At 35.8% G+C, this 25,652-nt stretch overlaps 1 protein-coding gene across 1 annotated transcript in view; it reads right to left on the bottom strand.

Moving 5' to 3' along the window:
* Positions 1–25,210, bottom strand: part of ULK4 (unc-51 like kinase 4) — a 210,172-nt gene extending 184,962 nt beyond the window's left edge. The window contains exons 1-17 of the mRNA XM_059474664.1: positions 24,997–25,210; positions 23,289–23,489; positions 20,574–20,673; positions 18,909–19,048; positions 17,443–17,602; positions 15,811–15,912; positions 14,919–15,002; positions 14,213–14,288; positions 13,504–13,599; positions 11,591–11,715; positions 11,404–11,473; positions 9,033–9,132; positions 8,488–8,592; positions 6,360–6,420; positions 4,265–4,446; positions 2,782–2,828; positions 1,887–1,965 (exon numbers count right to left, since the gene is read on the bottom strand). Of these exons, the coding sequence (XP_059330647.1) occupies positions 1,887–1,965; positions 2,782–2,828; positions 4,265–4,446; positions 6,360–6,420; positions 8,488–8,592; positions 9,033–9,132; positions 11,404–11,473; positions 11,591–11,715; positions 13,504–13,599; positions 14,213–14,288; positions 14,919–15,002; positions 15,811–15,912; positions 17,443–17,602; positions 18,909–19,048; positions 20,574–20,673; positions 23,289–23,426 (1,665 nt within the window). The 5' untranslated portion in view covers positions 23,427–23,489; positions 24,997–25,210. The remainder of the gene's footprint in view (positions 1–1,886; positions 1,966–2,781; positions 2,829–4,264; positions 4,447–6,359; positions 6,421–8,487; positions 8,593–9,032; positions 9,133–11,403; positions 11,474–11,590; positions 11,716–13,503; positions 13,600–14,212; positions 14,289–14,918; positions 15,003–15,810; positions 15,913–17,442; positions 17,603–18,908; positions 19,049–20,573; positions 20,674–23,288; positions 23,490–24,996) is intronic.
* Between the last annotated feature and the right edge of the window lie 442 nt (positions 25,211–25,652).

Genomic DNA, 25,652 nt, shown 5'->3' with positions numbered 1-25,652 from the left:
AAAGTAATTTTAATTAACATAAGAATGGGGCCAGAAAGGTAAAACTAAAGTTAATTTTCCATTCTAGTCCTTCAGTTTAAATGTCACTGGTCTTGGACTTGGTTCTTGACGTATACAGATACTTCTAAAAATGCTAAATTTCATTTGTGAATGACTTGTATGTTCAAATAAACAAAAGCACTGGAAATATTTTGAACAAAATAATATTACAGGTCAATGCATAACTGTGGCAGCAGATCTCTGGCCACAGAGAGCAATGCACAACTTTCCCAGGCATTGTCCTGGGGAAGGCTGTGAGAAGATCAGACAAAAGAATAAAAACAGTTCTTATCTTCACTTGCTGCACCTGTTGGAGTTTTGTTTATGGAGATTTGTTTATCAAAGGGTGGTTTCTTAATTGGCCAATGGTGATGGTGTTTAGATGGAAGGACCAATTGGGTCCCCCTGTATTGCATCTGTAAGGGCAATGGGTTTCTTAATAAGTATAGAATAATAAAGTGATTGATCAGCCTGCTGACAATCATGGAGTCAATGCTAATCATTACCCAGCTGGGAGCCTGTGGCAACATATAACTACTTCTGTCTATTGCTTTTAAACACAAATGCTGACTCAGATATGTGTTTTCTGATGGAAATTAGGAAGCTAGGGAAATATGTTTAGCTATTGCTGTGTTTAGCTATTGCTAAACATATTACTGCTAGCCACCTGAACAAACACCTGAAGCCAAAAGCCATAGGGACATCTCAAAATTACTTTTGAGAATTTTAACTTTAAAAAGTTAAATATCAGAAAAAAAATCTACCACATGAAAGAGCATACTTAAATTGTGACCAGGAATTCAATTGCTGTGAAACTGTCAGTATTGAAGACTTTTACCAAACTGCAGTGACTAACTATAAGGACTTATGTTCCACTTTGGAACTTCACAAAACAAACAGCAAACACTAGGTAACAACAATAATATTTTGAGTTCTGCTTTCACTGCAGAATGGCAACGTTAATGGCAACATAGCAAGATAATAATTTCTAATATTCATTAAGAAGAAACCAGAGGTACCTAAACCAGCAAAAACTTCCTTAGCTGCATTTCCAAAAGAGTCAGGTATTGACCACTAATCGTATTTTCCTACACTAGATCTGCACAGCATGCAGGCCTATTTATGGCTTGTGTTTAGCAGTTGGGTCTTACATTCAAACACTCACTAAACTGAAGTTCCGGCTTCACCTCATGAAGAAGAAATGATGTTCACATTCACACTTGAAACAGACATTAAATAGCACACACTGTCAAGATTTCACAATCTGTGTGCATGTGTCACATGTGAGAAAAGGACAGTAAGACACTTAACCTAATCAGTCTCCAGTTTAAGTCAGCTACTGACCATGTAATATCAAACAAGAACTAAAAATGCTTTTCTTCTCCAAAGAAAATTACTTCCCCTTCATTAGACACATTCTTCAAGAACTGTGAGAAACCTCAGATTAGTCCCTCTCAAAAAATTATTTTTTGAAAAAAATTCTCTAAGAATCAGTTGTACTATTTTGTACTATTTACAATAATTACATTTCAGGATAACCAAATGTGTCAACAGTTTTTTCTTCCACACGCACAAAGTATGACTGTGACTACTTGATTTTATGAAAAGAAGAGAAAAATGCTAGTTTTATCATTGGTGGTCACAGGTTAGTAAAGATCAGAACTACAACTACATGGAATAAACTGGTAAATTTATACATTTAATTAATTGATCATATACACTTTACACATATGAGTTAAAAATAAAGCAGGGGGGGTCAAAACAATGAATGCTGTGAAAGCTTCTGATATGACTAGTAAAAGCATTAAAAAACTCCCAGCTGGAAAAAAAAAAAAAAAGAAAGTTACCTCAGAAACAGGTACATTTTCTTCAAGTTCAGATGTGTGCAATGCCAGTAAACCAATCACTCGAGCAATGTTAGCACGTCTGTGTATCAAATAAATATTTTGTAGGTGTAGGAAATATATTATAAAAATACTACAAAAACAATTATATCTTGTTTATATTCTACACAGGTTGCTAAGGGCAGAAAAATTTGGTGTCCTATTTACAGCTCAGATCTTCTTATTTCTCTTTTCTTTGTATCAATAAAGATTGATACAAAGATTTCAATGTTTCAGCCCAATTTAGCAGTAAATATATGCATAAAGACATTTCTTTGCTCTAGCTCTGAAGTGTGAAAGTTCTTTAGTTTGTTAGGATTACTAATAGTCATGCTCATGTTCAGGTTTTATATAATACTGAAAACTCCTGCAGATAATTTAGACTTCTCAGGATAGAGGACAAAAGAGAAATTAAATCTGCATCAGCAAATCAGTTTTTAATGTTTCATTTAAAGAAAAAAATGGAATAATAAAATCAACTTTTATAAAAGAAACAGCAGAGGGCACTATCACATTGAACTATTCATGACAGATTTAGGAGGGGGAGACTTGCCATTATAGTTATTTTACTGTGTTGTGGCATTTTATTTAGTGATTTTAAGAAACTCTCTTTGATGCACTAAGTTCTATGTTATCTACATAAAATTTTAGAGTTTTTCTATAATCTTTGGTCCTGTAGAATTAACATATTAATTCAATATGAAAAAATTCCACTTTATATCATCATGCTTCCAGTCAGATACCACAGCAGTCTGACAGGCCAAAAATCTCCTCAAATAACCTGTTAACAAATATCTTTAATAAAATTCAGCAACAAGTCTGTATTTGAACATATTAATTGAAAATAATTGTTACTTACACATCCCAGTTGGCAGCTGCACGCAATTGCTGTATCAATATAGGAAACTATCGTTTAAAGAAGACAAATAAACATCAGTGAATCTCAATGATCTGATAGTTCCAAATGATAAACAAGAAATCAAAATATCAGTAATTTCATAAAAATGTGTTTGGATAACATTTGCTAAGAGAATTATCACAGACAAATACTGCAGATATTGTGCAAACCCTGATTAAAGAAATAAAACAGCCTGAATAGAAAAATATTATTTTTTCTATATTTTTGCCTTAAACTAAACTACTAAGCATATAGCTGAATGTCAGAATTTTCTTTCATTCTGAATAACACTATTTATAGAAAAAAGGTCTGATTCTTTCACCTACAAGCACAGAGATCATCACATAGTATTATAAAACAAATATTAAATAATTCTGTATCAAAATAGTTGGCAACTACCAGAATAATGAATGTTAACATACATAATCAGCCATTTAAGAATCAAACTGCATAATTACAAACTAATTTCCAAAATGTTCTGTTAATTGGCTATTCAGTTACTGGACTATTGCTCCCGTTGCTCCAAATTCTCCAGTGATAATAGAATACATATCCCAGCAATTCTCTTTCTGGTTTTCACAAGAATGTTATGGCATAAGACCTATCACTGCTTCCAACCTAAATGCTCTTCATCCAGTTTTTTGGTAGTGCAATTCTGCCTTTAGTATCCTACATCCAACAGTAACACATCTCAGCTTTTAACTTAGGTCCCTTACTACAAATGCAGGAGAGCAAAGTAATTTACTTGCTATTAAATAAAATGAAAAGTGCTCATCTTAAGATAAAAGTGCTCATCTTAAGATAGCTTCTGTAATGTTTTTATATAATGGGGGGGGGGAGGGGGGGGGGAAATAAGTCTGTTTCTCTTCTGCACATGCAAGACTTGAAGAAATATGTTAAATCACCATAGAGCATATTAAGGAAACTGTTTGTCTGGTAGAAGATTGTTTTTGAAATGTGAAACACCAAAACAGATTCTTCAGAGAGCATGCTCACTCTTTGAAGGCCTGTTTCCTGAAAGTTTTACTGCCTGTTCTTTAGAAAGCCTTCTTGCTATTCTTTACAGACATATTACCAAATAAAATTAATTTAATAATTCATACATGAACTCTTTACAGTATCATCTGCCACTTAATGATTTACAAAGACTAACTTTTCATCATGAATTATTTTACACTCTTCTTAAAGGTTAATTTTTACCCCAACATTTTCCCTAACGCAACAAAACTATAAGTAAATCTAAGACAACTAATTAGTTTTACTGAGCTCTTTTAAAAAGCCTAACATGGAATTTAATAATTTTTTGTTGGTTTTTTACTTTAATCAACATCATATTTTTGCCAGTAGACCATTGATTTTTTCAAGTATAACTAAAAGCAGCTAATTTTTGATACAATGGCAAACATGTAAACTATGTTGATTCCTTCAAAGCCTTATTACTTACCAGCTGAGAGCTAATTAGCCTGTTTGCAATCTCCTTGTGGACAACCAAAGTGCACAGATAGTACAGTAAGTTCAGTTTAGAACGTGCTGCTCCTGTATTCTTCTCGCTGGATTCAAGCATGGAACACACTCTTTTCACAAAGTTATTCCAGTCCACATCTTTCATAGATGACAACTTCTCAACTAACCATGAGAGGAGAACAAACATTTAAAGATAATGGATCTTTAATGTAGTTTTAACACACTGCTAAGTAAGATCACCATGAATAACTAAGTTCCAAAGTTTGAATCTAATCATAATTTTAAGACTTAAAATAGTAAAGAAGCATGTTAGAATTCATGTCTGAAGACAACAGAAATCAAACAGGAAGCAAGAAGAGAAACAAAGGATAAAAATTCAGCAACGGAAACCTCAAAATATTTTTGAAAGTGCAAGCCTGCTAAGTCCTTCATTTAAGGGAACATTTATTGGCATTATATTTAGGAAAGGTAGCAGTTATCCTTCATCATTACTAATTCTTAATAAGTAAGTGCAGTTTCCTATAAGTAAATTTGAGACAAAACCTAACAAAAATCAGTGAAATCTGTTCACAATAAATAAACTGAAAACATGTATAATAACTCCTACAGGTAGGTATCCACCTAGCTAAGCCTCAGCAAATCAGGACATGGATGACTTCCAAAAGAGCAACAAAGAAATCAAGTCACATGGACAATTAACATATATCCTGTGGTTCAATTCATTGACTACTGCACATGAATTGAGATTTTTTAAGACTTCCTTATCAGTCTAAACAGGTAATTTCAATCTAGAAGCCATATATTCCCTCTGCTTTGGTAGTTATTAATTAATAACTTACAAGCCACCTGATATGCTCTAGTATAGACTATTTAAAAGCATGTTTTCTGTCTTCTAGCCCAATTTACACCTAAGTAATGACACCTTCTAATGCAGGCAAATATACATGGGTAGAGGTGAAAACAGGTTTGGCTTTCAGGTACTCATTGAAATTTTTCCATTTTATCTTTAATCGTTACTGATAAGCAGCACCAAATTCAGTATCTTCAAAAAAACAAGCAGAAAGTTGTCCAGAAGAAAGCTACAACTCTGAAAGCATTACAACCATAAAAAGCACTGTCTCATAATAAATAAATACTAACAAGAGTTAGACATATCAGAACATCAGTGTGATAACTACTTAAATGTAATATGAAACATAATATTTCCCTTATGCACTGGAATCTGATAATTTTTGGATTGATCAAATTAAAAATATTTTTGATTACAGTCTTGACTGGGAGATTGAGTTGTTTTCTTTCCAAACATAAAATTTCTTCTACAAATTAACTCTTCAAAATACATTCTTTATAGAAAGGAAAGATGAACTCTTATGCCTAGGAAGAGGTGCTATGTCAATTCTAGAAGGACTACATATCTGCCTGATATCCCTCTTCAAGCACAGTCCAGTATTTTCCTTAAAATGACGACAGCAAATGTTCCATAGGAATAATTGTTACACTCATGACAATGAACCGACTTTAGTTTTCAGAAATATTTCTAGACATTGAAAATTAACAACAAAAAGACAAACCCCAAACAACTTCACATTATCTTTTGGGACATGAGTGCCATAACATTTCGTGATTAAAGGTAGGACTGGCAAGGCTGCCTAGTATTGTAGCTGATCAACATTGCACATTTTAAGATCTTGTTGCCCCTTGCTTGCCTGAAATTGTCAAATTGTAACAACAATTTGTCAATTGTTGAGTATTTCAGTTTAAATCTCTCAGTTGAAAGAAAATATTCTGATTTTCCCACACTAAACACTGATGACTGCCTCGTGGCAAAAGTTTTGAGCACAGGTTTGTAACTCAAGAAACAGAAGAGAAAGGAGTATCATTTAAGTGTTTGTACTTGCAAAGGCTACTCAAAATTGGTCTAGGTAAAAACACAGCATACACAATAATAGTTTCAGAATAATTAAGAGTTCTGAAACTGTGACCATGTATCATCTACAAGGGGAGGTTACAGGTCTTGCAATAATGAGTTACAGCAGCACATGCAGAACTTGTTGGAATATTCAGCAGATCCATACCTGAATATGCTGGTATGTGTAAAGCTTTCGGGTCAAATCTAACTGGTACTTGCTTCATTATCTGGAAAAAAACCAAACACATTACAACTAGTTTTAATGCATTCCTAGAAAATCTCTAAGTAGATGAACGTGCGAATACAAAGATGCAAAATTTGTACAGGATGGGTGTACATGCTACTGCTCATTACTGAGGAATTTTCCATTGTTTTCTGGTATGTATTTCTCCCAAGCAAATATCTGAGATTTAACTCTATGCTTTTTATATCATTATATAGCTAGTATTTCCATTTAAGTAATTTTTAAAATGGGATTACAAAATCACAGGATTTTTTCAGTTTACATTTTTATCTTGGTTGTATGCAGAAAAATACCTGCATTTGGGTTTCAAAAGCTACTGAAAGGAACTATGCAGGTGATAACTCACAAAATGTTTTAGCAATTCATTGCCATACAGTAAATACATGTATACACTAGACCACTCATGTATACAAAAAGTCATATTATCAACAGCTAATCATTCATAAGGAATAGAGATTTGTTTCCCTGCAAAACCGTCATTTTCTTGTAGATCACAAAATTGGATGACTGCTCAGTAACTGAGCATTTGAGTGTGATTTTCAGTAAATAAAGAACTTTTAAAAAGGCAACTGTGTAATGGAATTTAGCCTTTGACAGAAGAAGTCTAAGCTTAAGTAGAGAGCTATTTTCTTAAAAAGGTCTTCAATTCCACAGATCTGCAGAACACAGGGAAATTTTACAATTTAAGCTGACATTTCAGCTTTTAAAATTCTGCCAGCATCTAGCAAATCCCTTTCCAGGAGATTAAATTGCAAGCTCTTCAGATTTGCCAGGTGTCAGTGTCATCCTTAAGTCTGAAAAGCAGACTACAGAGTCATCATCAAGCAGGCAATGACTGATTACATGTCCCTGGAACTTAGCAGGCCATTTTGCATTAATGCTGAGTCTGGCATTGCATGGTAAGGAGATTAGTCTACATGTGCACATCAGTATGTGCACCTACCCCTAATCTCATCTCTTATACTTGTAGTAAGAAGAGAAGCAGTGAAGGACTAAGGCTTTGTGTCAGAGTCTTGAGACAGAACTGAGAAATAAACAGTGATAGCATTCAAACATATAATTAACTTTCAAAGTCTCCACTAGGAAGGATGTGTCTCACCCCAAACATATTAAAAGAGTATTATTTTCTAGCCATGTAAGAATTTTAGGTTTTGAAAGTGTTAAGAAATCCATTAAAACAAACCAAAATAATTGTTAATACTAAAGCAATACAGCAATTAAAAGCTGTAAGACATTCCTAATGAGTTTACATGCTTACTTGCAGGGAAAAATCATCTTGCATTCTCCACATCAGTAATTTACTGAGTAAAGTTGCTAAGACTGCTTAATTTTTTCTGGCACAGAAACAAAAGGAAGAATAAAGGGGCTCTTGCCTATCATTCTTTCTACCAATACATCTGCCTATAAATGCACATTACATTGTCATTGCAGTGCAGAGCACTGAATCTTTTTTGATTTGCTCTTCATAGTCAAACTTAAGTGTGAATTCCCTGCTCAGGAGATTCATTACACACTGTTAGTACATTAGAATCCGTACAACCGAAATAAGATGGACATTTGCTGCAACCTCAGGTTTTCTTCAAGAGGGAAAATAAATTTATGTTCAATAGAAACATTATCACACTAAAGAGTAACAAATGTTATTCTGTAAATAGCTAACTCCTAATCTAGAAGGTTTCATAGATGGCTGTGTTTTGAGTATAACAAACCAAAGTTTTGTGTTCATTTAAGTAACAGATATCAAGGCAAGTTATCAGAAAACAAATCTACAAAAGCACTGAACACAGCATTTAGCAGCTTCTATTTCTTGTAAGATATTATTTAATACTATTATTCAATCCCAAAATAACTCATTCCTCCAAATAAGCAACACAATAGGATTATAAAGACTGCCAAAAAACTGTATGAAATCTTGCCAGAAAACTGGGTGGAACTACTTTAAAATGAGAACTATAAAATACAGGAAAGGAGTTTCACCCTGATTAAAAATTTATCTGCAAAAATAGTTTCAACCACAAGTTCCTGAATCATATATTTTGTTTTGCTATACCTTTGGATTGTCAATGATTGGTGTCACGGTAAGATCAGATTCAGTGTAAATGAGCTCTTTCAATTTTGACTCCATATCCTGCTGACTTGAGCACACATTTTCAGCCTAGAAGAAGAACAAGGTTTTTTTAAAATCTGTTTTGTACCCAAAAAGAGTTAATCATGTTTATTCACAAAATATTTCATTTCAACATTATACCAAGCAGTCTGACCATGGAAACATATTCTAATTTGCTTTTTATTTATGTAACAGCAAATAGAACCAACTACAAATTATAGTAAAAGAAACTTATTGAAAGAAAAAGTATTAGGTCAAAATGTAGATTGAGAAGAAAGAAGACAACTTGTCTTTTATGCACTAGGGCAAAAAAAAGGAGACTAAGAATCTTTCTTAACTCCTACATAGAAGTTCTGCAAGTATTTTTTTCAAACAACTTGCACACTTAATTATGGAAGGATGCAAAAAAAAGTTAACTTTACCACAGACTTCAGGCTGGTATTCTAACTAGAGATACCACCACCCCTCAATATAAACTTTTTACTCACTTTTTTCAACCATGAATCTCCTTGTGAAGAATTTTTGATTGGGACAGTAGTAGCATCACATATTTCTACTGCAGAGTTAGTTCTAGGTGTGGGACGAGAACTTCAGCAAAAGAAAGAAAAAATAATTAAAAACCAATAGAAACTACAGATTAAGCTTCATTGCAAACTACTTTTTTGTTGCTCTTTTGGAACTTTCATGTCAGCAAACTTTCAAAACTGATTAACATAACTTACACTATGTTCTGCCTGATTCACTAACTAAACATGACTTTTCTGTCTTTAAATGTGTTCTGACAAGGTTAGGATTTCTTTGCTGGTTAGAAAAGGGAAGATGGTATTTTGTTGTAGTTATCAAATGAATGTAATTTGATTATTTTCTCAGCTAAAATGACTCCAAACTGGAGGCTAAACCATTCTTATCTTAACTCCTAATAAAAGAAACACACAAAGCAAATTAACTTGACAAAAAATTGCAATGTATTTTATGTCATTCTCTTACCATACACAAGTTTTGGCTAAGTAATGGAAATTAAAAACTTCCTAATTTTTGTATATCAATTTGTGTATCATTTTGGGAACTGGGTTTACCTTTTCCTTTTTAAAACCCTGTCAATTAATTAGAAAATTAAGAGAGACTAGAATACTGCCAAGTTGCAATTGTCATAATGCTTCTAGTGAACTTGGAGTTTATAGTACACAATAAATTAAAACATTTTAAATCAACTTTAGAATTATCATGATTGGCAGGCCAGAAGACTAGTTAAATCAACAGCTTTGAATGAACATGTTTTCTTGATTAGCAGAAAGTAATAGACACATTAAGTTGAAAATCAGATTTATTAGAAAAAACAACTAAATTAAAAATACAAACAACAAACGAAATTAAAGACACTCAGGAAATCAGTGATCAAATGATTAACATAATCATTTTCACCTTCCATCTATTTGCAACAAAAATTTAAAATTAAAGGGCACAATGAAGGAATGCCAAAATATTACCTACACAAAAACATATTAAATATTCAGTAAACATATGACATTTATGGTAAAAAAAATGTATCAGGATGTTCTTGGAATTTTAGTTCCTAAACAAAAAAAATCCATGATTTCTAGCTAGGAAGCTGGACAAATGATTCCAAACACGTAGATTTGTTAAATATATTTTTTTCAATCTACTCAACTAATTTGCTTTCATATACGTTTGAGATACAGATTCAATTCTCAGACAGTTTCTCAGTTTAAAACAAGACAAGAGATTGCTGAATTAACCTAGTTAAAATGAATGAGATCTATTCCATTTTCACAAGCAGAAGAAGCCACTGCTGTTAAAAGCTTATTAACTGCTCCAGCAGCTAATTAAATTCTGATTCCAAGTGCCAGGTAAGCAAGTTTCTTTCACTTCAATGTTTTAATATTTTGCTAGACATCACATACACTGCTTTCAGAAGTTATATCATTGATGCAAAGAGAATTTCAGAACAGATTTTTTAGCTGTTTGCATTAAATTTCAAATTTTGTTTTTAACGTATTTTTAAATAAATTACATTGCTAAAAAGATATTTGCATTCCCATTGTAGCCTTTCATTTGATCAGCTTGCTAAATCAAATGCTACTTGAAATTACTAATAACATATGTTTAAGTGTGATGAAAATTATAAGTGAGAAAAATTATAAGTGAGATGAGAATTAATACTTTAATAAAACCAACTAAAATAACTTCTGTACACAGTATGATGTACAAAAGCTCTATTTCAGGTTATGCAAGAAGCTTAAAAGAATATTTTCAAACTGGAATATTTCTGCTTGATGTTGACAAGAAAAGTATTTCACTAGACAATCTTCTTGGCTTGAAAGCTAGTACAAAGTTTCAGAATCAGGCCTCAACTAAAACAAATCACTGTTAAATTAATCACTATCTTTTATTTTATACACATGTAGTACCTAATAGACTCTTACCAATACCTTGCAAAGAAAAGCTACAGGAAGAATTTATTAACAGATCATATGCTGAATGCTTATTCTTATGTATTTAAAGCAATTGTACTCCAAGAGAGGGAAGAGAGAGAAGGAGAAAGAGAGAGAGAGAGAGACAGAAAGAGAGAGAGAGATCTAAACAAATTTTAGCTTTCTGTTTAGACAGACAGTTAAGTAATCAAAAATTTACTTTCAAAAATAAGAGTAATAAAGTCATATAAGCTTTAACTATACACACTGTTTTCACAGCTCTTCAAATGTATTTTATTATTATTTTTAACTGGTAATAGAAAATTTAAAAGGCAACACAGACACAGTGTTATAGTCATAATAATAAAATGTTTGAAGAGACAAAAACCTACACCAAACATACAAGACTACAAGGAGGTTTTCATACCTGAGAAGAAATATGGATTCATTTGATTCACCATCAGCTGCACTTTTGGGCCGCAATTCAGTCTGAGTTTCTACCGAAAAGATAACGTGAACTTGCAATCAGAGGTTAAAATCAAATAAAACATAGGGAGTAAATATGTTGTTAGGATTGATAAAACAGCTAAAAATAACATAATGAGCAATATTACCTATTTTGAAAGAATTGCTTGATGATTTAAGACCTGCCCTTGAGGATGACAGGTTATCTAGATTTTCATGATCATCCACTGACTCTTTGGCACTAGAAGAAACTGGTAACTCTGTGTCTTCTTTGCTGTTTAATAAATGATATTAATTCCAGATTTTTAAAAAAGAGGATTGATTATATAAAAAAAATTATTATATCCATTATCTGTTGCAATTGTTAGCATAAGATTAGCAGTCATTCTCTAGAACAAAACACTCTTTAAATATGTGTTGCACATACTTTTTATATTGGTAATGGCAATGATGAAAAATAAGTTTACAGCAAGTAATTTGGAGAATATTAAAAATTCTATCATTAGAACTTAAATGAAAGACACTAAAAAAGTTAAATTATTACCCCATGATACAAGAGATACTAAAGAAATACTAAAAGCATTACAGACATTTTAAACTTCACAGGAAAAAGACACAAGAAATCTATCTCCTAATGAATAATGAAGTCTGTAGCCGAGATTAAAACCACGTTTTTGTTTGTGTAATCCTTTACCGTCACACTTGAATGCAATTTTATTGGTTTTGGTTGTTTGGGCATTTTTTAACATGTCCTTATATTATTTACATGGAACTGGGTCATAAAACCTTAATGAAGGCTCTACAGGATATCAAATATTAATCCAATCCACACTGAGAAGAAAATAGATACATAGGCCTCACAGTTGGAAAAGAGAGAGTACTGAGCTTCTTTTGCATGTCAAACCAATGTTTTACATTTTCATATTTTTCAGTTAGTGCATTCATCAGCACATATTTTAGAGGACTTAGAATAACCTCAAGAGTATGGCCAAATAGCCCAATATTTTGCAGGAGATTAAGATTCCTCTGGTTCTCTGGAAATTCCCCAAAATTAGCACTATCAGGATGTTGATGGATGTCTTGCTAAAATCTTGAATAAAATCTTAGTTTACAATATAAACTTTAAATATTAATTTTTTTGCAGGTGAAAGCAGTAATAAAATTAGAAGACAAAAAGCTGTATCTCAGACTATAAGAAACATTAATAACAAAAATACTGCAGCACTGGTACCAGAAATAGATATTAAAAAACATGAGAGAAAATTTTGAAGTAGGTATAACAAAACACTCAGCATTCTAAAACTATTTTGACATTAGATCTCCACATTGGAACCTGAAGTATCTTTCAAACATTTATAACAAAGTAACATACAAAAAAAATGCTAAATGTCCTAATTCAAAATTAGAAACACAAAAACCAGCAAGGCAACAGGAGTCTAGAAGAAAACTAACTTTTTTAATACAGAAAAACCATTTGTACAACAGGTTTGGGCATTTCTGCATATGTAGCAGTGTAAAGTATTAAATATTTAGAAAAAAATCTCTACTATTAGATTAATGAATCATGTCATAAATAAAGAATATAGGTCAGCTGCATTTGCAAGATCATAAGGCTGAACCACAGCTCTAAGATGCTGCAATGATAGGCTTTGTGAAGCTGTAAGCCTAATGCATAAAAACAAACAAAAAAACTTACCAAAGATAAAACAGACCCATAGTTATAAGATTCTACAAAAGTGTTAAAAAATTGCAAGTCAGATTCATACAACAATATTATATAATATATAAATAAAAATGAGAGCATTTAGCTTGGAAGTGAATTTCGACACATTCTACAGCCAGTAGGAAGGAGTCAGTTGAAAGTGAATGGACAGCGCAATACACTAAGAGGCTAATACAATTCCTAAACACCCAAAAGCACTTACAGGATAGTGTAAAACTCCATTCATTATTTCATGAAAATTGTAAGAAAAGTTCAAAAGATATAAAATGTACAGACAATAAAATATATTTTATCTTTGCTTATATTTACTAAAAGAAATATTCGTTGAACTTCCAGTACCTCAAGCTTGTGCCCTGTCTGTCTGCAGAACCACCACCACAATGGCTAAAGGATCCTTTCCAGAATGGATGCTGCAATAGGTCTGTCCAATTCAGCCTTTGGAAAAGCAACAAACATAAAAGCAGTGGCTAAGTACAACTGCACAGACACATACCAGACAAGGTTTTGAACACAGTGACACTACAGAGCAGTTATTCCTGTTGTTTGCTTCTATTTGGACAACAAGCAAGTTTTCTTACAGGACAAACTTTTGCCTTAAATCAGAACAGAAAATTCACACAACAGAGCTATGAGAATGAAGGAAACTGCAGAGTTAATCCCACATGTAAATTGTCTGACATACCCTACAACTTATAGCTCTAAATTATTTAACAATAGAACTGTACCAGGTTTAAGTTAAAGCCTAATGAAATACAGGTGGCTATTGCTCTGGAAAAGCAAAGCCATCCAATTCCAAACTGCCTATCATTCTGTCACAAAGTTATCTATTTAGCACCAGGTACAAAACAAACAAACAAAAAATACCCTTAATGAAAACAGTAATTCCATATATCTTCATCTAAGAAAAAGCACAGTTTGCTCTTTTATACAAGGGATGAAATTTTTTTGCATTCTTTTTCATCTACAAAATACTATACATACAGCATCACAATGATTATTTTCTCCAGAGGTGACAATATAAACAGCTGTCATGGATTAGGCAGTTTACCTTTTCTGAGGATCCTTTTGAAGTAACCCATCAAGCAAACTTATGAACTCAGGAGAAGGTTTGTGAAAAGCAAAATCTGTAAAGGGAAGCACTTAAGATCAGTACTGGATAGCAAAAACAATCATCACCCAATGTAAACCACACTATTCTACAGATCATGCTAAAAACTTTCTTGATAGTAATCTCTGAAAACAAACCTCAATGTCTAAAGGATCTTAAACATACGCTCTTTGCATGTCAAAGAATCCTCAAAAAAAACCCCAAAACAAACAGACTACTAATGCTTGGACATCAAACAAATAATAATTTTTTTTTTTTTATTTGTAACTTTAAAAAAAAAGCACCCTCCAATTATCAGATAGCTTACCAGGAAGAAATTAAGCAGAGTTAAAATCTGCTTAAATTGAAAAAGAGCCACTAATATATTAGGATATCTGTGAATAACACTCATGCCCAGAATGACCAAGATAAAAAATTCCACCCCAGTAAATAGATATAGTGCTAACAATTAAAGTAAATTATATATGTCGCCATCAAAAGGGAAACAAGCATTCATCACTAACAGGGAATTATCACAGGAAGGCATTGCTAACTTTCACTTTGGATAACTAACTGATTCCTGCAACCAGCCTCAGAACAAAAAGGGCAAACCAAAGCTTTGTAGTATTATTGTGACTTGATCCATTAAAGAATAATAGAACCCTACTGTCTGATCCTGGTCGCAATGGATCTTCAGATAAAATCTTTTCAATTAATTCAGAACGGCTTTCTGACAGGAATGGTGGTTTTCCTACAAACAAACAGAAGTGGATTTCACAGATTAGGCAAACTTCAAAATGGTTGTAAGGTACAATGATTTATCATGAGCTCATTTTCCTGAGAAAGCATCCAAAGAAATGAACAACCTCAGTCTGAGTACTATTTATCAAGTTTTCTTGTCAAATTAAATTCCAAATCTTTGATTAAATTCTTTCATCATGAACAGCAAAAGAAACCACAGACATAAGAGGCACCAAAAATATCTTGATGACATTTTTGACCATGATAGCATAAGACAACAGGAAATGACAGAAATCTCTGTATCTGCGTTACTGTGTTGACCCAACAGATCCGTATTTTGCTTAAGGTTTAAGAAGGCTGCAGTATAATTCTCTTCTGTGATGAAACTTCCTTCTAGCTGAAGCTATGGGTATTTTATGTGCAGGGAACCAAATTACTCTAGTTTTACAATAGTGAGGCAGTTTCCTCTTTCAAAGTTTAAAATAATGCACACAGAGTTTAATACCAAGGAGATAAAAAACACTATACTGTCAGAATTTGAGGGCTGCCATAATTTTAATTAATAGTATTTAAACCCTTCATGTTGGTTAGTATTGTTGTCAATAGCAGCACTTAAAAGTATTGTTTCACCTGATTATTGGATAAAGACACTTTTTGGTTTTTTAAGCACAGTTAGTATGTTCTTCAAGAAATCTTCAAAACCTGTCTCAAGTTTTCCTATGTCCTAACTTCCCTAGACAGTTCATCAGAATTTACTCTGGGACTATAAACTATGTTTCCATTATCACAGATACTAAATAGATATACAAACTTACAACCTGAGAACATTTCATAGAGTAAACATCCCAGGGACCACAGATCACTGGCTTTGCAGAAGTTTTTGCCCTTTATTACTTCAGGAGCTGTGTATAATGGAAAGCCTACAAAATACAAAATGTATAATTAATGCTTTGGTTATTCATTCAGCATTCACCTTTTTCAACACTTCAAACTTTGTCTCCAAACATCATCAAGCTATAGATTATCTTCACTCAACATAAAAGAAAACTGAAATAGCAAATGTAAGTAGTTTCCAAGGAACTTCCCTGCTACACTTTCACTGGATTATGTAGGATCAAATATGCTACTTTGTTGTTTATTTCACTTCAGTTACTAAACTGACTTGTGCTGCACTTTTCAAACACAGTGATTACTGCAAAGAATGTTTTTATTTGCTTTAACAGCTTTAAGAGCCAAGCAATTTGAGCAGAATGGCAAATCAGTCTCACATGAGTAACAGAAATAATTACATTACATTAGATTTGGGGTTTCTTTTTTTTAAAGCTATCCCAAGAAATAAACCTTCACAAACTTAGTAAACTCTGTTACAAAGAACAAGGTAGCTATCCAATGAAATCACTGATCTAAACAGTTATGGCTCTTTTCCCACTAAAACACTAGTAAAACATCACATATCAAATTATAGCAGCTTATTCACACATCTCTTTTGTTTGATACAGGAATAAAATTTACAGTTCCTATTTCTACAGATTTCTCAAAAATCTGTAAAGAAATTATACTAACTAAGTAAAAGTGCCATCTCCATAGTCCCTTAAAAAGTTTACTTTGGGTTCTTTTCTTCTTGGGTTTTATTTTTTTAAATGACAAAAGCTCATTAACACACATACCAAAACAGTTCTGAAGAGCAACAGGAAAGAGATTAGATTTGTATCTCCTCCTGAATAAAGACCTAATCTTGGTCTTATTTTTTCCAGTGTGGAAATAATAAGAAGGAGGAGCAAGGAGAGATCTCTTTGCTCCTCCTTATTTTCAGAAGGAGACAGCAAGGAGAGCTCTCTTTGTTCTCATAAGATATTATGAAGAATTCTGTTGTTTCTGGTAAAAGGAATTGATATATGGGACATCGTTATCTTAGAAATAGAGGTCTATGAGATGTTCCAAAATTATGACTAGTAAAAGATTCAGAAGATTAAAAACAAGTTTCGAATTTTTCACATTTAATGAAAAAACCCCCATGGTATTTGCAGTGGATTTGCCTGTTGAAACTGAAGCACAGTAACTTTCTCAGACCTTAAAACGATATTATCATTCTTTAAGGTAGTGAAAGAATTGACCTCAAGCTAGAAATAACCTAGAGCAGGTGCACCAAAAAGGACAATGAAAGTACAGCAGTGCAGTGCCCAATAAAATAAGCAATAGTTCTGTGTAGTACTTCCTGAATTTTCTGTCTACTTTTAACTCTAACTTTGGGGAATTTAGTTCCAGATCTTATAGAGAGCACCTGCAGCACAAGCTTTTTAGAAGTCCATAAATAATTCCATAGCTCAATTTTTTTCTGAGACAAAACAGGATTAATTCTAAATCATTTCTCTTTATCATAATCACTGGTATTCCAACTTCCATTCTGTCTCTTTGGTGTAAGTTAATTCCAGCTAGTAAAAATCTCATACCTTGAACTATACTTTTAAAGTATGTTTGCACAGTGTTTTCATTAATATCTTCACCTTCTTCAGCTCCAGCTAAAGCAAAAACTTTTTCCAAGTCTTCACCATCTGCTCTAGCCCGGCAAAAACTACTGAATTTCAAAGTGCCAGACCCTTCCAGTAGAATCTATTAGAACAAAGAAAATCCAATATGCTAGTATCATATACTAAAACTGACATTTCCAACATGAAATAGTTTATTATAAAAATAATCCCAATCTCAAACCATTTAAGTACATAGAGAGGATCACTATAACCAAAAACACTGAAGTTTTTCTTTTAAGTCAATGCCAATAGTATCTTTCTCTTATAACCACAATAGAGCCCTTAAGAGGTTCAATATGCACTTTTGTTTACTCATTATTAAATCTAAATAAACAATGATGCTACTAGAGAAAAGACAGTTAAAGTAGAGCAAAACTTCATAGGAACATATAAGTCTAGTAAAACCAAAGAGGGCTTCATTTGAGAAAAAAAAAAGAATTTTTCTCATTTTACATAGCAGAAACTTCCACAGATTTTGTCTGATGATGATGAGAGTTTTCTCTGGCCAGCCACTGCCTATTCTTTCAACTAAAAACTTCATAATCCCAAAAACCTTGTTTAGAGAAATAGATCACTCAGCCAGAAGCAGGGGGCAGGGCACAGAAGAAGTATTAACTTTAGCATTTTACTTTCTGTTGAAATGAGGACTTTACAGCAGCATTCTTCTTTGGAAGACTACTGATTCATCTACACAATGTATTTTTAGTGCTTTTAGGTCCACAAATGACAGGAACTGAGTAGAATTGTGGAAGATTTTACCAAAATTAAGACAATGGCAACTTGATCATTTATAGATCAAGGTCAAAACCAATTACTATTAAGCAAAAAAAAAAAAATTTATTATAGTCAATTTTATTCTGGTGACTACATGAATTAAAAACAAACAGACTTTAGCAAACCTCTACATAAATTACAGACATACACAAAATGAGAAACTACATAAAGACTTGTATTTTTATAAAGGAATAAGATGATAATTTCCATGGTATGTGCAAATAATATAGAAATCTATTAACAAAGAAACTTTAGTTAAATTTACTCTGTCATTAGCATTTTCCATGACTGCAAAAATATTCTGCAGCATGATAGAATAATAACAAATTTATATCTCCAAGGATAGAGATGTAAAATCTTTCATTAAATTAAACCAGTACACCAAGTCAAAAGGAATATATCACATTGTATCAGATATATACCAAGTAAAGAAATCAATTATATCATAAAATATTCAAGCTACAGACTTGTCTCTGATTGTCTTCATATATATTATAAAACAACCTCACAACTGAGGTAAGCTTCTTCCAACTGGTAAAATACAAACAATAAAATAAATGCTGATAGCATGAAAAGTAACATCCAGTGTCCCTATAGATAAAATCCCTCCTCACCTTTCCAGGTTTCAATTCACAATAGATAATTCCATGCTTATGAATATGATATAAACCAGTAACCAGATCAACACCAAATTCTCTCACCACATCTTCTGGTAAACACTCATCCTGAGCAATGACAGATTTTAGAGAACCACCTGAAATACATATAGTCAGCAAGTGCATAAAAAGAGGTCACACAAGTATTGCCCAAATACATAAACTTCAAAATATGTCAATCAAAAACCAGTATCAGTAGATATTAAAAATATTTCTTGATATCTAATAGTTACAAAATCTAAGACGTACAAAAAATTTATTTTTAGTACTGTGAAAAAATCTGAATTTTATCCAGAATAAAACTGACTGCATGACTTCAAAACTACTTCAATATTATTTTACAAAGGAAACAGAAGGGAAAAAAGAAATCCAGAAACTGTGTCACTTCACAGTGTAATAGTACTCTGTGCTTTTATTAAAATTCCTTAACCAGATTCCTGATGCAGAAGTTAAAAGAATAAATATTACCAACAGCAGGCTATCAACTTTTAAGAACAATTGCTAAAACTAAGGGCAGGCCATTTTCCAGTTAAACTGTTTCCATAATATGGCCAAACACACAAAACAGCAACACAGAAATATTTTGCATCTGATAACAGAAACTATCTTTGAGACAAGTAAGAGAAATCTTCCATATTTCAAAAGTATTTTTCAAGTCTCAACAAAATTTAGAATAAATCCACATCTTATTCTAAGTAAGTTAGCTCCAAGACACTCACCTTACAGCAAACCATAAAACTGCAAGCTAAAACACCTGATAATTTTTCAACAATAAAAGGCTGCCTGTCTAATAATTGAAATATGTACCCCAAAGTTAGACTAAGCAAATAGACCAAAGCCTCCATATGAGCCATTAAAATCACTTTTAATCACTGAAAGAATGACCTGACTTTTTTTCTCAGAACTCGTAAGTTCTCTTCTTCGTTAATTTTTCAAACAGAATTCTGGATAAATAAAAAGGCTGAGTGTAACATGGACTTTTACTATTAAACAAACTCCAAAATCCTAACATGCATACATGCATATTGGCTCTCTTTTCTTTCCTTTCCATATGGAGGAAAGCATGCTGTCAGAAGTTTAAAACATGTAGCCATCACAATTAAAGAAAGCTTTACAAGATCCCTTTAATAGATTGACAAGAACTTATCAAAACTAACTGAACAACTTAATGTAGTTTGGGTTCTCAGAGTTTCCAAATTATAATTTTAACATGGAAATCAAAATACTTGCTCCTTGATGTCTTTTAAAGAGAATGCCAAAGCAGCCAGTCCTTGGAAAATTTCCCAAGTAATTTTTACTGACCTACCTTCTGACTATTCACAGAAGTATAATTTGCCTTTATGTTCCCCGATTGGCATTCTCTCTTCAGCTCTTAAAAACCAGCATTATGTAACTCAACTAACTTTTCAAAGAGGCATACAGTGAAGCAGAGAAGCATGATTTCAATTGATTTCTAAAAATGTTTCCAAGAGCAAAGCCACTTTTATATATAAACAGAATTCTCAAGTTAATAATCAGAGAAGTACACTTTTTTCAAAGATCTAAGCATTTGTTGTGGAGAAGCTGCAAGAAATCTCTTATAAATACTCATTCTATAAATGTTTACCTTTGAGCTCATCTTACCTGTGCATAATTCCACTACAAGCCAGAGATGGTTGCTTGTTTCATACCATTCATAAAATGTCACTATATTCTTATGTGTGAGTCCCTGAGTCAGACGAATCTAGAGCGACATTTTTAACATACTTAAGTGGGGGAAAGACATAAATGTATCCATATGCACTTGAGGCATGGGAACAAGAAACAACACAATCTACTCTAGATTAGCTTTAGATTACTTTTTCTCTTGCCTTTTCTAGTGCACTAACATTATTCTTCAAATATTTTATGTTACATGTATGTTAAGAAAAGATAACTGTCCTCACAGACCCTGCCCAACTCACCTGTTTTTAAAATACAGAAAAAAAACTAGTAAGTCCCAACTCAAAATTATAAATATTACTTAACTTTCCTGCACCACTAAATAATAAACTGGAAATTAGAATTTGGAGTCAAACTTGCACTTCTACATTTTTTTTCAATAAGAATACAAATGAGAGATAATACAGCAAGAAGAAGTGAAAAGAAGCTTTACCATCATTCTTAATCTTGTCAAAGAAAACCACTCAAAAGACCCCAAAATCTGTATTTCCATAACAGCTACATGGCCTAATCTCTACAGAAGCCTTTTTCTTGCTAGAGTGGTATGTAAGGTATCCCCAAGAGATTTGTAAGGTCAATACAGTCCTAAGAACAAAAAAGGTCCCAAGAAATTATCTTTGAAAAAATGAGGGGGAATATGAAACCATGTAGTGGTGTTTGCAGGGGTTCCAGGACAAGGGAAGAGATGAGAATCTTGACTCCATGTTTCAGAAGGCTGATTTATTATTTTATGATATATATTATATTAAAAGAAAATTATATATTAAAACTATACTAAAAGAATAGGAGAAAGGAATGGAATGATAATAAAATCTTGTGACTGATCAGAGAGTCTAAGACAGCTGGACTGTGATTGGCCATTAATTGAAAACAACCACATGAGACCAATCAAAGATGCACCTGTTGCATTCCACAGCAGCAGATAATTATTGTTTACATTTCATTTCTGAGCCTCTCAGCTTCTCAGGAGAAAAGCTCCTAATGAAAGGATTTTTCATAAAATATGTCTGTAACAAAACTGAATCCATTTTGCATGGAGAGGTTTCAGTATCCAGGTGGGGAGGTCTGCAGGACTGGCTTCTGTGAGAAGCTGCTGGAAGCTTCCCCTGTGTCTGACAGAGCCAATCTCAGCCAGCTCCAAGACAGACCCACTGCTGGCCAACGCCAACCCACCAGTGATGGTGGCAGCACTTCCAGAATAACATTTAAAAAGGGGGAAAAACACTCTTGTATAACAGCAGCAGGGGAGAGGAGTGAGAATGTGTGATAGAAGCAACCCTGCAGACACCAAGGTCAGTGCAGAACGAGGGGCAGAAGGTGCTCCAAGAGCAGCAGAGATTCCCCTGCATCCCCTGGTGAAAGCCAGTGAGGCAAAGCTGTCCCTCTGCAGCCCAGGGAGGTGCATGGCAGAGCACAGATCCATCTGCAGCCTGTGGTGGACCCCATTCCAGAGCAGGTGGAAACCTGAGGGGGGCTGTGACTCTCTCAGCTGTCTGTGCTGGAGCAGGCTCCTGGCAGGACCTGCAGACCCATAGAGAGGAGCCCATGCTGGCTGCTGACAGGATGTGTAACCTGGGAACTCACACTGGAACAGCAGATTCCTGAGGGACTGCACCCATGGAAAGAACCTACATTGGAGCAGTGCATGAAGAACTGCAGGCTGTGGGAAGGACCAACACTGAAGAAGGTTGTAGAAGACTGTCTCCCATGGGAGGGACCCCTTGCTGGAGCAGGGGAAGAGCATGAGGAGAATAGAGGAGCAACAGAGATGGCGTCTGCTGAACTGACCCCACTCCCCATCTTACTGCATCTCAGGCAAGGGAGGAGAGAGAGAAAATTGGGAGTAAAGCTGAGGCCAGGAAGAAGGAGGCATGGAAGAAAGGTGTTTTAAGATTTGGTTTTGTTTACCATTATCCTACTCTGGCAATAAATTCAATTACTTTCCCTAAATCGAGTCTGTTTTGCCTGTGAAGGCAAGTGGAGAGTGATCTCTTCCTACTCTTATCTTGACCCATTAATTGTATTTTCTGACTCCTGTCCAGTTGAAGAAGGGAGTGATAGAGCGGATTTGGCGGGAACCTGGCATCCAGCCAAGGTTAACCCACTACAGAAACAGAATGTCCTACTGGAAAACTAAAATATTTGAACTGTACAACTGTATCAGTTTCCTTTCCAGACAGTATCATATTTAAAGCTTTGCCAAGGTTTTACAAACCAGAATTGATTCAGTTTAAATTATATTCTTTCATTAAAAAAATTTATTCTTGCTAAGCAAAAAATAGATTGTTTACTAGAAGTTATTGCTACCACTGGATTTGCACAACTAATAACAAAATAAAGCAAACCACCACATGTAACTAGTTTTACAAGTTCACTAACACATCACAGAAACAGTAAGACTGTAAACATGTGTTCATGCATGCAATCTAAAAACCAATAAAATCATATGAAGAAATATATACATTTTTAAAAGACTGTATTTAAAGAATAAGAACTTGAAATCTTGAGAAGCTGGTCTAAATGTGACAAACTCCATCTTAAAGAAAAACATTACAGTTTTCTATAACTTGTGCAACCAGAACTTTTAGGCTGTATTTTTTTCCCAGATTTAGCAGGAAAAGAAACCCCATTACTTACCCAGTTTGCTACTCCAACTCTCTTGCATTTATCAGTGCAAATAATGGCAACAAAATTAATTGTCCCTTTTCTTCTACCTTTATAAACAACTGTCGTATTTCCTCTTCCAATCTCCTCATACAAAACAAAGTTCTCCATGCTTTAGGACACTTCACAGGCAACAGACTGGAAACATGGCACTAATCTCATAAACAAATAAACCTAAAGAAAGGAGGAGAAAGGGGAAGCCTTCAAATTTAATGACCATTCACGTATAGTAGTCACCCTCCCCATTACCATGAATAGGGATTCCGTACTTCCAGAAAGATTGGATACAATTGCTTTGCAGAAGACCTCCTCTCAGGAAATGTGATCAAAATTTTGAAAAGCTGAATTTTACACTTCCAAAGATCATATTCAAAAAGTAATAGACTGGCTAGTAGATACAAATTCTAAATGGTATTATCTGTAAAAATGCAAGAGGGTACAGGGAAAATAGTCTCAGATTGTCAAGAGTAATGGCTATGCTTTTATTCCAGCACACAAAGCAATGGAGCATAGAATCATAAAATCATAGAATGGCTTGGGTTGGAAGGGACCTTAAAGATCATATTGTTCCAATGCCCCTGCTGCGGGCAGGAACACACGCCACCAGAACACTGTACTCAATGTCCTGTTCAAGCAGGCCTTGCACACTGCCAGGGATGGGACACCCACAGCTGCTCTGACACACAAAACAGACGTTCAACAGATGGATTTTGAGATAAAATAAAAAGAGATCAGTTAAACTGATACCAAAGGTGAAAAGATGAAGTAAAAAGGCCATCATGGAAGCCTCCCAAGCCACCACCTGTAACGAAGCAGGAGTGAACCCCCACAGAAGCACTCAAAGTGGCAGCCTCCAGGCACCCAGGGAACTGATTTGCTCTGGGCCGCATACAGGACCAGCACAGCAAGGACACGCAGTTCCCTCTCTTTACGGGGGAATGGCCAAACCGCTCCGAGCGGAGCACCCGAGCACGACCCGCGATCTCCTGCGCTCCCAGCTCCGTCGGGGGCGGTCAGGCCTGAGGCGCTGCACGGCGGCCCGGAGACGCAGCCGCCTCCCGACCCACTTGCAGCACAGGGGAGCGGGCCGTGAGGTCTCGGTAGCGCTCCAGCCGGGGGTTCCAGCCCCGCCCCGGGTCCGCTCCCGCACCTTGGACCGAGGGACGGCGGCGGAGGGAACGAGAGGGCGGTGAGGGATGGGGTGAGGGGGGCGGTGAGGGGATGGGGTAAGGGATGCGTGAGGGGCCGCTGGGCGCGCGCGCTCCGCCGCGTAACGGCCGCGAACGTGCGCGGGAAACGGGGAAAGGTGCGAGAGCCGTACCTGTGTGCGGGGATGGAGCCGGAGGGAAACGGGAAAGGTGCGAGAGCCGTACCTGTGTGCGGGGATGGAGCCGGAGGGAAACGGGAAAGGTGCGAGAGCCGTACCTGTGTGCGGGGATGGAGCCGGAGGGAAACGGGAAAGGTGCGAGAGCCGTACCTGTGTGCAGGGATGGAGCCGGAGGGAAAGGGGAAAGGTGTGAGAGCCGTACCTGTGTGCGGGATGGAGCCGGAGGGAAAGGGGAAAGGTGTGAGAGCCGTACCTGTGTGCGGGATGGAGCCGGAGGGAAAGGGGGAAAGGTACGAGAGCCGCACCTGTGCCGGGGATGGCCCCGGCGGGAAAGGATGGGAACGACAGCCGTACCTGTGTGCGGGAGATGCAACCGCTGGGAAAGGAGGGGAACGACAGCTGCACCTGTGCCGGGGATGGACCCGGCGGGAAAGAGGGGGAACGACAGCCGCACCTGTGCCGGGGATAGACCCGGCGGGAAAGCAGGAGAGGAATGACAGCCGTAGCTGCGCCGGTGATGGACCCGGCGGGAAAGGATGGGAACCACAGCCGTAGTGCGGCGCGGGATGGATCACCGCCACGCCATCGCCATCAACGGAAACAGCGGAGCCCCGCCCCCGGGACGGAGTCTCCCATGCCCCGGTGGCAGTGTCTGGACAGGACACAGGTCCCTGCGCGCCACAAAATACAGACAAGCGGGAAAGGCACCGGCTCAGCAGGCAGAGTGACTCCGGGAACCGGAGCGTTTTGCTGTCCTTTATTCCAGCTGGAATGCACCGCCAGATCCCACCGGGCTGCGTCCCCGCACCCCCCGCACGCTACTCAGATGGTCGCCGCCGCAGCCCCGTTTCCAGGAGACGGCGCCGGACGCCGGAAGCAGAGTGGAGCCCCATTGGGCTCAGGGGCGCCTACGTCAGGGCGGGACCACCGGGCGGCGAGCGGGGAGGGGGTGGGCAGGCCCCGGATGTTGGTGTGGGGAGCGTCCCTCGGGAAAGCGCAGGGTGCCGCCG

This window comes from Ammospiza nelsoni, chromosome 1 (genome assembly GCF_027579445.1).
Source record: "Ammospiza nelsoni isolate bAmmNel1 chromosome 1, bAmmNel1.pri, whole genome shotgun sequence".
NCBI lineage: Eukaryota > Metazoa > Chordata > Aves > Passeriformes > Passerellidae > Ammospiza > Ammospiza nelsoni.
This window is presented reverse-complemented; position numbering and strand designations above follow the sequence as displayed.